This window comes from Syngnathus leptorhynchus, chromosome 8 (assembly GCF_054491065.1).
Source record: "Syngnathus leptorhynchus isolate UIUO chromosome 8, UIUO_Slep, whole genome shotgun sequence".
In the NCBI taxonomy this organism is placed as follows: Eukaryota; Metazoa; Chordata; class Actinopteri; order Syngnathiformes; family Syngnathidae; genus Syngnathus; species Syngnathus leptorhynchus.
The window spans coordinates 8,794,087-8,809,654 of NC_141202.1; the positions used below are offsets into that span (position 1 = coordinate 8,794,087).

The 15,568-nt window shown below is 39.0% G+C and overlaps 1 protein-coding gene across 2 annotated transcripts; it reads left to right on the forward strand.

Moving 5' to 3' along the window:
* Positions 1-9,713: 9,713 nt before the first annotated feature.
* Positions 9,714-15,149, forward strand: prss35 (serine protease 35). 2 transcript variants are annotated; one of them, XM_085919080.1, is made up of 3 exons: positions 9,714-9,850; positions 12,938-13,285; positions 13,415-15,149. In XM_085919080.1, exons 2-3 carry the CDS (start codon positions 12,956-12,958, stop codon positions 14,216-14,218), a joined length of 1,134 nt encoding a protein of 377 aa, XP_085775206.1. In that variant the 5' UTR covers positions 9,714-9,850; positions 12,938-12,955; the 3' UTR covers positions 14,219-15,149. The 2 variants fall into 2 exon arrangements, with proteins under 2 accessions (XP_085775206.1, XP_085775205.1); XM_085919079.1 differs by having other exon boundaries at positions 12,938-15,149.
* The last annotated feature ends 419 nt before the right edge of the window (positions 15,150-15,568 follow it).

Consider the following 15,568-nt stretch of genomic DNA (forward strand, 5'->3'; position numbering starts at 1 on the left):
GAGATATATCTCCCATATTTAGGTTCAGAAAGTATATTAAAACATTTATTTTAGTGCCTCAAACAGTGGTGTTGGAAAGGCCTTGAATCAGTTAATAGTATTTATATATTTTTTAAAGCTATATTTTGTTGTAATGGTTTTTTTTACGACAGGTACTGAGCTTTATATTGTAGTCACTTGTAGTAAAAAACACAATTTAAAACAGTTGAGTTGTTTTCATAACATGTTTGTGCTTTCATGATAATACAGTGGCCACTCACATATTTTGGTTTTGCATTTGGGAATGAGTCTATTGATTTTTTTTTCATTTTCTTTCCTTTTTTTTCTTTTTTTTTTTTTTTTCTATCTTCCATTAGCCATGGAAAATCTTGCCCACTGACAATTTTCTGTAATGTGCCGCTGCAGCAAACATGGCATCTGGTTGAGCATCTGGTTGTTTATCTATGAGATCATGCAGTAGAAATAGTTCTGAAGTCTTTGGGAAACAGCCTGCTCGCATGAACACAGCACTGAACTCTCTTTGTAGATAAGACGGTCTGCACTTCACCATCAGCACTTCTTCAATGTCTGTCATGCCGATTTCTCTATCACCTGATTGTCTGCGTTTACACTCTTGTAACTGGATGACTGAGTCTGATAAGTTTAGTTAGTATAGCTATAACCTTTAGCCAATATAAATACATTCAATAAAATGAAATGTGAACAAAGAATTGGGATGTCACGCGAGGAGTAGGATTTGGACCCAGATGCAGACATGACAGGGAAGTTGAAAATATATATAAGTACGCAGGGCTGGACGTAAAGACAAAACTTGACATTCTCCCTGGGAGTGAGCTCGACGTACTGACAATTAGTCACTGTGTAACTCAAACTTGTATACCATGAGACATGAGGCTTATATGACATAATGACGGTGACATAATAAAAGGACAAAGCTTAAAAGGATCAGAGCAACTGCATCGCACGTGATACATCAAAGAAGGCTTATATGACAGAATAAAGGTGGCATAATAAAAGGATAAAGCAAAAAAAAGGACCACAGTAATTTCATAGCAACTGATAGATGAAGAAACGACCCATCACAACATGCTATTTCCATCCGCTTTTGCTCGTTCGCCATATTTTTCCCTACTGACTTGTCCACGTATGTTACAAATGTTTGTAGTTGTACAGTATGGAAAATGTGGGCAATGAGGACGCCACATGAAGCGGTGTGGTTGCTGGAATGACGTCATTTTGTCACAAAGGCCGATTTGTGAAGATGGAAAAACCATGTATGACTGATTGATGTCCGTCATAATTGCAGTGTTATTGTTTTAATTATTTGAATATCAATCAGTTGATAGGTGAATCCGAGGATGTCAATCTGCAAATCTGCAGTGGTCAAGGACAAGTATAATCTTTATGATTTACAGATAAGATGAAAGGAACATGTGAATGTCAGCATCAAACAACAGTGAACAATAATTAAAGGGTTATTGTGCTCTTAGCTCATGAGCTCTATTTTAAATATCATCGTTTGTCAGTACGTAATGATATTCATTCACCGTTGTTTTATGATCTTTGTAGATAATTAACTTGATTAGATTAGAAAAGCAACAATGAAGATGATCTAACCATTGTCTCCAAGTGCCTGTTGGAACTCTATAATCTCCCTGTTATCCTCCCAATTGCTTCAAAATGTACTTGTTGGACTTCAGGCACCTGAGAGCACGAGCTGCTTCAGTTGGGGTCAAATCCAGTCAACTGTGTTCATGTCTACAATGCAAATGCCCATCGGTGAAATGAGTTATACAGGTTAAAGTACAAGGCTATAAATGAGTCATATTAAAACTGTTCCTGCATGTACTCACCTCGGGGAAACTCTTTGACCTTTGAATTTATGAAATTGATTCAGAATGGAATCAGAATATGCCTGATAATGTTGAAATATTTTACAGAACAACTATCACACCATTTGCTTCCGAGATGGGCAAATTTTCATCCTACAGATTTATTGAATTTTTTTGGACCTCATGCCGAGGACCAACAGTAGCCTATCAACAGAGGAAACGCTGGGTAAATGTTATGTAGGGGATACTGCAAGTCTGTCGTCACACTTTTCTTTCTTGCTTTCCTGTAGGTCCTTCCAGGACCTTCCCCCAGCCTCTCAAATCAATGTGCTCTTTCATTGATGTCTGGTCATAATGTACCACTGTTTTAGCCCAGGGATATTTAGGAAGGTAGAAAAAAATAGAGAAGTTTAAGCTGCAGCTTTCCTGTCTTGCGTTATTAGAGAAAGCTGAGTTGATGTGTAGTGTGAGAAGGAGCTTGATCAAAATGGCTCAAGAGCATTAAAGGAAAAGCTAAACATGTCCTGAGGACACACTTGCAACCTTAAACCTAGGAAATCAACATTTCTTAACATAAAATGAGAATATTTTCAATCACAGAAACACCCATGGTAATATTTTACTGTGCAGCTTTGTGGCATTGCTGTTATTCCATCAATCAGTCGGGAGGGGTGAGGATTTATGGTCAATAGTTGCCAAAAAACATGACTTACTAGTTTATTTTTATATACAAGGCAATGTTGCTTGGCAGATACCATATCAACTAGATTGGTTGCCCATTTAATTCTCAGATCTTTTGAATCTGTGTTTGGTGAACTGCTGTGACACTAAACCTAATAATAATGAATATTAATAACAATCATAACAACATCAACTGCAATTACTGTTTTTATTACATTATTATATTTCTATATAATGTTTCTTTGGTTGCTGTTATTTTTGTACAAATTAAAAATCATATGCATTATAAAAATGGTTCGATATACTTTTTTACTTTTTTTCTCAATATTTGTATTGCCTTGGAGTCTGTTTGTTCCATTCATGTGGGAACATGTCAGTATGATTTGGCCACTTTTAATAATAATTGTGCCCACAAATCAAATACAGAATGACAGAATGATGAAATCCCAGTCTAGTGGGCCTAGTAGGTTTTTCAAAACAGATCTGAAAAACAAAATGAAGTTTTGTAGGCCTTAGTTTGTCCACAGAAAAAGAAAGAAAAAAAACCTTCTCAACACAGTCTTATTTAAAGTAACATTAAAGCATCAAAAAGGTGCCACGGTACCCGTTTTGTCCAGGAAAGGAGGGCGATTAAGGCATTTAAGTAGTTCTAAAGTGTGGTTATTTAATCTTTTTGACTCCAAAAGCAGGGGTGACTTTCCACCAAGGGCCACATAGGTACGTCAGAATTGTAGGATGTGGGGGCCCACTTTGACATTCTTCAGCTTTATTTGATTAAACCCATGAAAATGTGTGAATATTTCAATCCACATTTACACTCTATTGTTTCTATTGAACTATTTCATACTGTACATGATTTTGCTACCCCATAACTATTTGCACAATATTTATTATGTTCCCTCATAACTCCAATCATTCCTGTGACTACGAATGAATGTTTTTGAAATGGAATAAGACAACCTATCTGAAGCGGGAATTCTTCTTCAATGACATCAGTTAACCATCTCAAAAAGTACCTTGATCTATCTGCACCTTTTTCCTCTCTCATGTCTCAAGTTCTGGCATGGTAATGTGAATTGAAAACGCCTTGTCTTTCCAAATCTTCAATGTAAACACTCAGGGATCAAAATGTCTCATTTTGCTTGTCTAAACAGTTCTCAGGTCGCAGTGCAGACATGCTGTAGATCAGTTAACAGGAAGAGGCATGAAGACTTGATCAAATATGCCTTTGTAGCACTGAATGCAACTCCCCCTTAGATGCTTGTTTGGCAAATGGACGATAAGGAGTCCACTAATTAATTTGTTGTAAATAATTCTAAATTCATAAATCAAATCGAAAATGAGAAAAAAGAAAAAAAAGCATTTATTCTAAATTTTAAAACAAATAGAAAAATGAGTATTAACAGAATAAACAGTTCAATGTTTTATGTCCACATTTGAACTATTTTACCTTGTCCACAAGGCCCATTCGTCTGTTTTTGTTTTTTTTCAAATCAAACGTGACCCTTGAGCACAATAGTTTGCACACCCCTGCTTTACCTGCTCCACTATACTAGTATATGCCTTAGGACATTTTATTCCATCCATCCCTTTTCCAGACCTCAGTTTTTGATAAATGTTCTGTTAATGGTTTGATGGGCTACCGGTCATGCATTTTAGTGTAAACAGAGCTTCAGCATGGGATCCACAGAGCTATAGGAACTGTATATAATTCCTACTGCATGTCACTTAACAAGCTCCACATGTAGTCTCAAGTACCATTTCAAAGATCGTTCATCGAAGCCTTAATGTACTTTGGGGGTTTCGGAAGCAAATGACAAGCTCATCAGTCATGAGGAGAAACCCCACATCCACAGATATTTGGGGCTGAAAAAAATGCAAACAGGTACTTTGCTGAGTTGCTGGTTTATTCTCAATGTATAATAAGGGATCTGTGGTGCATATTTCAGACGCAAACAGGCATGTGATGTGGAATGGTATTTTTATGTTTTTATTGCAGCAGAAAAAGAAAATATGGGCAGTCAGTGTAAACACATTCACACATAAACTCAGCCTCATAACATACAAGAGCACATTCTGATCTGTTTTCAAGTCAGAGATCCCGATCTGCATGTTGTCAAAGCACTCTCGGTGCTTTTGCCCAAGACACTTTTGAACTTTTATACTTTAGTTAGCATCTTTATTAGCTGCTATGTCCCTGTTATCGCATCACAGCCATATCTGTATTTTGCTATTTCAGAGCGACATCAGAATTGTCACTTGAACCATGACGTGGAAATCCAGCCCGACAGTGCCATGCTCAAGACCTTGCATTTCTCATTCATTTTTTTTTTATTTTTATTTCCAAACACATGTTTTCGTCATTGGTTTTCATTTCATGTCAGCAATAGTGTTGTTGTTGTTGTTTTTTTTTACTAGGGTGAATACCAGGTATCCTTGTGTACCACTATTATGAATGGTGTGTACACTTTCAACATGCAGTAATGGCTGAATGGCTTAATCAGTCCAATATTTTTGTGCGTTGTGTTTCAATGAAATAAGCTGCAAAAAATGCTTTTTGGTCCAGCAAATTCATTATTTCTGCATCATTGTGAATTTTGAGGATCCACCACCATCGACCTTGTTACAGTTGCATTATTATACTTCATAGTCCCCGCTATGCCCTCAATCTCACATTTTCATTTGTGAAATACAGTCGATTCCAAACACCCTCATTATACCTTCATTGTTGTTTGTCAGCATGCCTCATTTGACTGATGCATTTGATGCAGCATGGTTTTCACAAACTCTTGAGGTGCTAAAATACCTTAATATGGTAGTCCCACCAATAATCCCATGACAATAATTTAATGTTTGCTGAATGATTATTGATGGGATTTTGTTCATTCAAACAAGTTTCACATCTGTTTTACCTCAATGACGACGCAGGTTTGAAGTTTATTTCGAACCATGAAATAAACACCTGGACTGATGTTAAAAAGATTTATACTGTATGTAAATGTTTAACTTGAGAATTGTTGAACATCTGCCTTTATTTTGCTTATCAGCAACGGTATTTTGGTAACACTGTGAAGCACTTCATAAAATATCGGCTTGGTGAAGACAAACAAGATCAGAACAACAAAAATCTGCTTGACATAAGTATGTTAGCAATATAATTCTAGATGTGATATAAACATTTTGATTTACACATTTACAGTCGATTACTCAACGTGCATAGTCACTGGGTCAATAGACTATAGATGTTTATCATTAAAGTGAAAGCTAAAGCCATCTTGTGTTTTCTTTAGAGGATGAGCCAAACACAACATATCCCATCAGGATGTGCTTCTATGGAGCAAGGTTTGGCTTGTAATTAAGAGATATGGGATATTGAAACAATACCATGAGGTAAGCATGACTGGAACATTCTGAAAAGATAATTACTGATTCCTACTGAATAGTCACAGAAAAGTTTGCAATAAGTTCTGAGTATCGTGTTGTGTGTTTGTGAGTGTGTGAGAGTGTCTGTGTGTGCACGTGCGCATTTGTAAGGTGAGGATCCCTGGGATATCAATGGTGGTCTGTTTAGAGCAAAGCTGTGAGGAGCCTTGCTAAAAGACCTTTCAGTTGTCAAAATAAAGCCAGTGGAAGTAGCCCACTGCAGTCTTTGGAGTGGATTTATGAAAGACTTCTGTGCAATGATGATAGCCTTTAACATCTTTGATATTTACAAATAGATTTCTAAGATAAAGTCTGAATCACAATTGCCCCCTTTTTATAAAAATGTGTTCAAACAAAGATGGCAAAGGGTGAGCTTCACTATTTCCCCCAGTTTATTATGTCTCCAATAATTACGTATCGACCACAGCAGAGCGCAAAGGGAGCACTTCCCATGAGGGTGTTACAACGGGCACAAAAGACCCTCTATCCTCTGTACACAAGCCCGACCTCTCTAAAAATACGTCTCACTGCTTTTCACAAAACCAAAGACTTACAAGCAGAGGCTTGACTCCTTGATACGTTTGATTTTCAATTGAGAAAATGGGAAAATGTTTTCAACACAATATTGGTGACAGCAGTTGACTCTCAAACATGAACATTGAAAATTAAATTTAATTCGTGAACAGAGCAAATAAAAACATATTTGGTCAAATATTTCTTCACTTTAAAAATACCTGTTTGTAATGGATTAACTCTCGCCACACTTGCGTTTAGTTCCCACCGAGTGATGGTGTGAATGAGCGTGTAATATTTCTGTGTAAAACAAAGATCATGTTGTTTTCTAAATGTTAAACGTTAGGACATTGATGTAGCTTATATGTATACTCTTCGACTTACAGAAAATCTTGTGAGGAAGCTGCCTCTCTTTAAATTGATCTAAGGCTGGTATAGTAAAGAAAGCGCAATCTTTATCTTTACAACGAGGTATAGGATTGAAGGAATTTTGTTGTCATACTAACATACCTTTCCACATGATATGGCACGGAATACGATACCGGAGGTCCCAGGTTGACCCCTTTTTGTGAAAAAGAAAGTAGAACAATAAAATGAGATCAAATACATAAGATGCAGCGATAGGGGGGATGCTTGTTGATGCTCATAAGCAAGTTTGAATGATCAGGATCGTTGTTCTGTAGAATTTGCTTCACAACCACACAATGGGATGGATGCGGTGTTGAACAATGTCATTTAAAATCTCCTGAAAAACGTGTAATAGTTTTCATCAGACAAAAAAAAACCTTCGAACCATGATGAGCATTTATTTAATATCCCATTAGTGACCTAATTTTTCCATGGACTAATGCTTTTTGTCCTCGGCGCTAAGGCAATTCAGGTCAGCTTGCCCACTTCCACACCAAAGGACAACATAGGGTCTTCAGTGAACCTAAGATGCATGTTTTTGGAATGTGGGAGGAAACTGGAGTATCCTGAGAAAACCCATGCAAGCACAGGGAGAACATGCAAATTCCACACCCATGCCTGGAGTTGAACCCTCAGCCTCTGAACTGTCAGGCAGACGTGCAATCCAGTCAGCCTCCATGCCGTCAATTCAATAACTATTAAATTAAAACCACACAAACACACAGAACCCAAATCTTCACCTGTGGATCTCACTACCAGCCCGCTCACAAACAGATACTATATTAAAAACCTGCAATGTCCTGGTGGTCTGCTTTATCACATGTCCTCCCTTTCTCCTGATGATCTCCAGCAGTTTGGGAAAATACTTGTCCAATTGCACCAAGAGCTTTTTCTCCTAGGGAACTGTTGCAACTTGTATGTACTTCATTGATCTTGGGCAGTGCTTCCCATTGATTTTTCTATCAGGCCCCACTGCAACTATAAATAGTAGATTGTGCCCTATAGTTTATTCATAATGTGCACACGCACATGTGTGGTCATCATGCTCATATAATGATGATCTACATCAGGAGCTTTATAACAAGCTACATCAGGTGTGCATGGCCACCCGGGTCTTCCTGACCACTTCCTTCCTTTCCCAAGCATTTGCGCATGCACAGAAGCACTCGCACCGTCATCAGTGGTGGAATATTATAAACAGATGGCTTAGAAGGTCACAGCCAAGTAAGGGATTCTATATAAGTATTTTTTCTTTTTTTCCCCTCCCGCTTGAAATAGTTAATAATACATACACCAAATCAAAGCTGTGCTGGTGCATTTGCTGAGACCAAAAGGGATGAGACAAAAACAGATGTGCAGCACAATTTGCCAGTCTTACATGTGTACTTCATTTGGTAGAATCCCACAAAATAGCAGCTGAAGTAATATGTCGAATTTGGGATGGATCCACAAAATTTAGGTGCACCTGCTCTCCTTCCCTATAATCACACACTAGAAGGTTATATAAATAAATTGTGGGTACATACATTTTTTTATAGAGGCCACAGTTGCATGCATCCAACAGAAACAAACATCTCCACCAAATAGAAAACTTCTCTCTCGTGAGAAAGAAAGCAGGTGAGTATAATTCCCGATTTTAGGACTGCTATCTCCATAAAATACTCAATCTGTACTTGATCTGCAGGTTGCACTAAAACTGTAATTCAATGTTGAATTTAGAAATATTGCAATACATACTTTCGTGTTGTTTATTAATAGAAAAATAACATGCTTGATAATATAATCTGCATCATAGTTCTGAAGTTTGGATCTTTTCTCCGGCCATTCTGTGTGGAGTTAGCACATATTCGCTGTGCTTGTGTGGGCTTCCTTCCAGATTCCAAAAACACATCTGGTTATCTGAACACTCTAAATTGTCCATATGTGAGAATCTGAATGTGAACAATTGTCTCGCTACACTCCAATAATTGAGGCTGAGGACCAGTCCAATGTATTCCCCACCTCTTGCCCAAAGTAACTAATCCCCCTACACTTCAGCCCCCCCCCCCCACTGATTTTCAAGCAATCAAGTGTAATTACATGGCAGGCAGCACTAAGGAATTTTTTTTTATAGTATGTTAGCATTACGTTAGCTGACTTTTGCTTTCTTAAAATTATACGGTGTGGCACAATATTTTTGTGTTAAGATATATGTTTTACTCTTGTTTGTGTTTTACATGCAAGTATAATTCAATTTCAACTGTGACTGTCAAATAAGCAACTTGTAGCAAGCACACTTGGCCTCTTATTTGGAGCACTGTGGCACAAGAGAGTGACAATAGGCACCAAGAAATCATTTGAAAAGTGTTTTCTTCATATGTTACTCTGTACTCTTAAATCAGCAGTTTGTGCAGACTTACTTAATAACATTGTCTATAAGTGTCTTTTTGTCCTCCCAATTGTATCACTTCATTTTGGAGGGAAAGTGCTGCAGATGTTGACAGGAATTCAAATCCGTAGCGCTCCCACACTATTGTTGTGAGACCAGTGGAACTAATTCCTGCAAAGTCCCACAGACAAAATGAGGATTGATTATGCTCCTGTTTTGTGCCTCGTTGAGCAGGTCTCACACCATGGCATCTCTTGTGCAGTGCGGCTTCTCTACTGAATACAACGCTGTGACTTGCTTGGGCCGCTTTCTCTAGCACCACCCACAAAGCTTTGTCACCAGAGAGAGATGAGGGGGGAAAAAAACCGTCTTTTTCAGATTGTGCTTGCCTCCCCCTCCCTCCTCAGCATCAAGTGCTTTCAACTTTCTGTGCAGTCACTTAGAAGGAGCAATGAGGAGAGAGGAGCTGTCGCCCTGCTGATGCCAGGACGTCTAGGATGAATTAACAGCCGTTTGTTCTTCTTTTTATTTAAAAAAAAAAAAAAAGGACAGTCTTTGTGCATGTTTTAAGACAAAGAAACAAGATATTGCGGATTTCTCATCTCCATCAATCGGATGCAAGCAGGTAGGGCTAGTATTTGATTTTGCTCCTTGTGAAGGAACCACTCTGTCTTGCATGGATTGCTTTTTGGTATTTATTTGTTTTAAATCATTGTATTCTTTCATTTAAACTACTTCTATGTCATTTGAGTTGTTTTAAATGCTTTTGAATGGAAAGTTGCCAGAGAGATGCAACACCTTTACAGCCAAACAAAGTGTAATGCTGTTAATTTTAATACAGATGACTTTTTATGGTTTACATTACAATATAATTAGACTTTTAATCGCAGTCAAAGTATTTCCAGACATCTGACAGAAAAAAAAGGCATCTGTTGCAGGTTTTCATTTGACTAAGTTTAATTTTACTCGTGTAAAAGTTCGACATCAACTTCATTTTTTCAAATTGAGATAAGTGGACACGTCCGTTGAAATAATCTATTGCAATAACTTTTTGACCTTGATAAATACTTGGTTGACATGCTCTAAGGAAATTTAGGGAGGATTTTGCCCTCTGTCGGTCATTGAGTGTACACAGCGTCAGGCTTACGACACGGATGGAGAGGGCACACAAAGCTGCTCAGCTTACTTGGGTGGAAAATGATTGAACTCAAATGTGAGGGTTTCGTGTGACTAAGAGCCATGGTGGCAATATATCAGTCACTTTCCACCCTGGTGAGTTATTGCAGACTTTCCAGTGTTTTTGGTGAAGTCTGAATCTGGCTGAAGGAGTGTGAAGTTGAACAGACACCAAAGGTCATTTTAGTCTCAATTAAGGCTTTTGTGCTTTTGGGGGCTTGTTTTATTATCCTTTGTTTTTTTGCCAGGTTTTCTTGGCCCCTACTTTAAAAGGATGCGTGCTTCACATCAGCCAAGTCTTCAAGTTGAAGTCATTTTATTTTTTTACGGTTTTTCAAAGTGCTTTTTTGCATTTTTTGGGGCCTGCTATATGCCTCTACTCGACTCTCAGTGATGTAAAGCAAAAATGGTGAAAGTAGTAAAGATGACTTCAGGGGGGGTTGCCATAAGCGTGACAAAAAAAAAAAACTTTCAATGCTACATAGTTTATTTCTTTATCGTTTAGCTGTTTGTTATTTTTGCATAAATGTCAAAAGTTAGTGCAATCCTTATCAGTATAGTCAATATTATGACGGTGGAGTTTAAAACCCTGAAACAGATTGATTCTATTTCCAGTATTTGTTATGGGAAAAAGAAATCCAAACAAATTGGAGGTTCTGTACTTCGGCACAATTGCCAACTCCGGAAAGAAACTGGAACTGTCAATGAATGATGCTGAGTTGCAGCTCATTGCAATACTGCACTTCCATATAACTGAAAAGGAATGTGTCTTTGGAAGCTGTCTGGTCCACCCCCCTCCTCAGCCCACCCTAACCCCCACCGCAGCGCACACCACCGGAGGTAAATCCTCCAGCTGGAAAGTGCAGATATCAGACTGTCTGCAGCAGCATCGAAACGACTTTCTCCTCACGCATTTGGAAGTTGCCTGCGTGACTTCATGATCACAGTGAAGCTGACGACATGACATTTTCCAACTTTGTGATCAAACAGCTTTTTCTTTTTTGGGTTATCAGGAATATGGTTGTATCAGTGCCATACCAAATGCGCATGCTGCACGTGTCCTGTCATTTAATGACACGGGAGACGAGTGGTATTGAGGAAACCAGACGTGGTCATAACTAAAAGAGAAGGTTAACCATTGAGGCAAACATCCAAGCCACTGTCTTGAGCTCATTTTGAGAATGACGGTTCATTCTTACCTCAGTGCTAACCACAGCAGTGACTCAAACTCTTAACCATAGAGCTGATGCAACCACTTAGCAAGTGGCCAGTTTATCCCCAGACTATGAATACAACTGATCAATTTGTGCAGACTTGCAGAAAAGATCTGGAGAAATGGTCTGCAGCTCTTCAGTACCTCCCGGAACAGCTGTGCATAAACTGGAGGGTATGCGTAACTCTGGTACATACTGCCTCCCTATGGCCAGAGATGGAGCTGTGTTTTGGACTTCCAAATTTTAAATAAAGCCTAGTTATACATACACCCAAGAAAGTGAAGCTGAACTGCATTTGACTTTTTTTTTTAAATTAAAGAATTCCCTGTGTCTCAATTTTTTTCCTCAAAGTGCACTTAACAATATAATGAACTGGATGTTTTTATTTTTTTTGATGGCTGTCTTTAGCTTTACGATACAAAATGTATCATTTATAGGTAACAAATGCATGTCTTTAATTGGAGGTCATTTGGGGGCTAACATTATTGTGATGTCAAGGATGCTTATCCTGGACAGCGCTCCACCAGACTAAAAAACACACAGAAACTAAACTCAAAACAATCAGTGTTTGACCTTCAGTTTGTTTGGGAAATCATGGTCAACAGAAGAAATACTGAAACGTCAAATACTGAAAATACTGAAGGGCGGGTGTTGGGCAGGGAGGGAGGGCTTTAGCCCCTGAGAAATCTATCGACCCCATTGTCTGATTTTCACTTGTTTGACCGCAAACTGTTTGAGTTCTGAGTGTTGATATACGTACAGTCTAGTGGTAACAAGATATACAAGTATAATTTCTTCCATAGTAAGATCCTAACTCAATTGAATCATATATTACATCAACATTGCCCATCAATCTGTTCCACCCTCCAAATTAAAGTGTTTAATGAACACACATAGTACTGTAATGAGGGGATAAAAAAAAACACTAGAGAATATCAAGAAATACATTTCTTAATTGTTGTATGAAGTTTTAATATTAAATCTTGGGACAAGCTATGCACCAATAAGAGCTGGCCTGGTGGGGCACGTCCGGAATTGTCTCTGCATAAGTTTCTTGTAGCTCCTTTTTCCAAGTCTTCTTTTGTATAGACTGGTTTGACGCACTTGATAACGGTTGTGAAATAAGTCCTCTGACTGCTTATGTATTTTTATTTAAAACCATAAATGATTATCAGAGAGTAACAAACTGCTCTACTCAAACCAGGAAAACCAGTATGGTAAACTCAGTCTTGTAATTCAGGGCACTAAGTCGAGGTATCACTGTTTAGATATGAATGAATGCTTCAAGACTATAACCATCTCCCTCTTTGTTTTAATTTCAGAGCCAGGCCCAATTCATAATGGGCCCTCTACACTTGTGCGTGCTGCTCCCAGTGACGGCGTTGGTCGTGGCGGCTGTCGCCACCGAGCTGTCTGCGACTGTTGACGACGAGTACACTTGGCCTCAGTGGAATTTGCCTCTGGTAAGGAAGAGGCGCACGCTGCCTCTGAGTAGTCCCAACTTCTCGGCTCATCCTAAAGGAGAGCTGAGCGGAACGTGTGGGATTGAGTGTCAGCGTGGCCTCCCCTCGCCTTCCCTGGATGACCTGGAGCAGCTCCTATCCTACGAGACGGTTTATGAGAATGGCACGCGCACGTATACCTCGGTGTCTGTACAAGGTGTCAACGAGGTGAGCGATTGGTCCAGAAACGACTCCTCGAGCTCCCGTCACAAAAGAGAAGTGTATGGCACGGATACCCGCTTTACCATTTCTGATAAGCAGTTCTCCACTAAGTATCCCTTCTCCACTACTGTCAAGATCTCCACGGGTTGTTCTGGAGTTCTGGTGTCACCCAAACACGTGTTGACGGCTGCCCACTGTATCCATGATGGAAAGGATTATTTGGATGGCGTTCAGAAGCTTCGCGTCGGTATTCTTAAGGAGAAATCTCGAAAAGGGAAAGGAGGCAAAGGGAAAGGAGGGCGAGGGAAAGGCAAAAAGAGAAAGGGAGATGATGATAAAGAAGAAATAAAGCAAGTGGAAGACAAGGGAGGGAGCCGTAAAGGAAAGGGTAGAAAGAGCCGGAGTCGCCGCAGCGCAGAGGTGGAGAAACCTTCATTTCGGTGGACCAGGGTTAAGAAAACCCAAGTGCCCAAGGGTTGGTTCAAAGGTGTGTCTGATGGACTGACTGCAGATTATGACTATGCAGTTTTGGAGCTGAAGCGAGCCCCCAAAGTGAAGCACATGGATCTGGGTGTTATCCCCTCAGTCAAGAAGCTCCCTGCAGGAAGAATCCACTTCTCTGGTTTTGATGATGACCGGCCGGGAAATCTGGTATACAGGTTTTGCTCTGTGTCCGAGGAATCTACTGATTTATTGTACCAGTACTGCGACGCCAAGCCCGGTTCCAGCGGCTCTGGGGTTTACATCCGTCTCAAAGAGCCAGGCAAAAAGAAGTGGAAGAGAAAAATCATCGGGGTCTTCTCTGGTCATCAGTGGGTGGATGTTAATGGAAATGGGCTGCAGCAGGATTACAACGTGGCAGTGAGGATAACTCCTCTCAAATATGCCCAAATCTGCTACTGGGTCCACGGGGACTCAAGTGAATGCCAGGTATCCTAAAACAACACAGAGTCCCTTAGGACACCACCCAGATCCATCCACTTCCTTTCAACCAAAGGACACCCAATCTTCTCGACCTCCTGTCACCAACACGGTGCCTGTCTGGCTTCCTGCCCTGTGCTTCCCAAAAACACATGACACAGCCAGACAGACTCAGTGTTGACAACAGGAACTCCGAAACACATAAAGAGAACTGTGGCTTTTCTAATTTATTTGAAAAAAAAATGGAGAAAAACATATGTATTTTAATTATTTGGTTTTTTTTGTTTTTGTTTTGTTTAGATTTGTGGCAATTTTTCACTACGTTGGATACATTTCTAAAATATGCATCAACTTCTCTAACTTGACCAACATGCAAGTTCTGATCATTGAGATGATGATGGCTTGAGAGCAATGACAGAAATTTATGTAAACTATATTCCACAAACAGACTACATTATAGGTATAATGAATAAATGAATGAACTTTTAACAAGATGGTGTTTTTGCAATATGTATGTCTAAATTGTTTTGTATGTCTATAGCCTTCTTTCTGTTCCCGTTGAGCTGGTTCCAATGGACCTGAAATTGAAATTAACATGCCAGCTTTCCTTTGTAGCAGTGAAATGTTTATTTTTTTCCTCATTAATGTGCACATAATTGGTGCTTATCCAGAACACATGGTGCTAATTTATCAAACTAAGATTTTTTTTTTTCCAGGGAAAGGGGAGCCTACTACTGTAACTATGATCTTGAGGCTGTCGTGCTAAAATTGGACTGAGCCTTTAAATAATTGACATGACAATTTAATTGATTTATTATGCAAAGGGTTTAATTTGACCAAAGACGTTAAATCATTGTTTGATAACAACACATTGTAATATGAGATGCAATGGGTTTTTTTTTAATGTTGCTTATGTTCCCATTTTTTGTCAATTCTAATAAATACCCAATTCCTGATACTAATCGCGATGATGATTGATGAACCATTAATTTCATCTGGATTAATATGTGTATTTCTGTTCATAACTATAACAAAATGTTTTTATTAAGAATATTTATGGGTAAAGGCACATTGACGGAACTACTAACATGATTGGTATAAATGTGTGGTTAGCCCTCAGATTACCCTCTTAGTAACAAACATGCTATATAGACAACAACACGTCATTCGTGTGAGTTTAGTCAAGTTAGGGTAACATATAGGGATGGGACGATTGGTTATGTAAACCATAAACCATGACAGTGCTTAATGGGACTGAAAACTGGCCTGTTTAAATTTAACAATTGAACAAGATAACAGAAAAATCACATTAAATATTGGACACATGCAGAATTATGTTCACCCGTCCAGTACCTGGAAAGTTGGAAA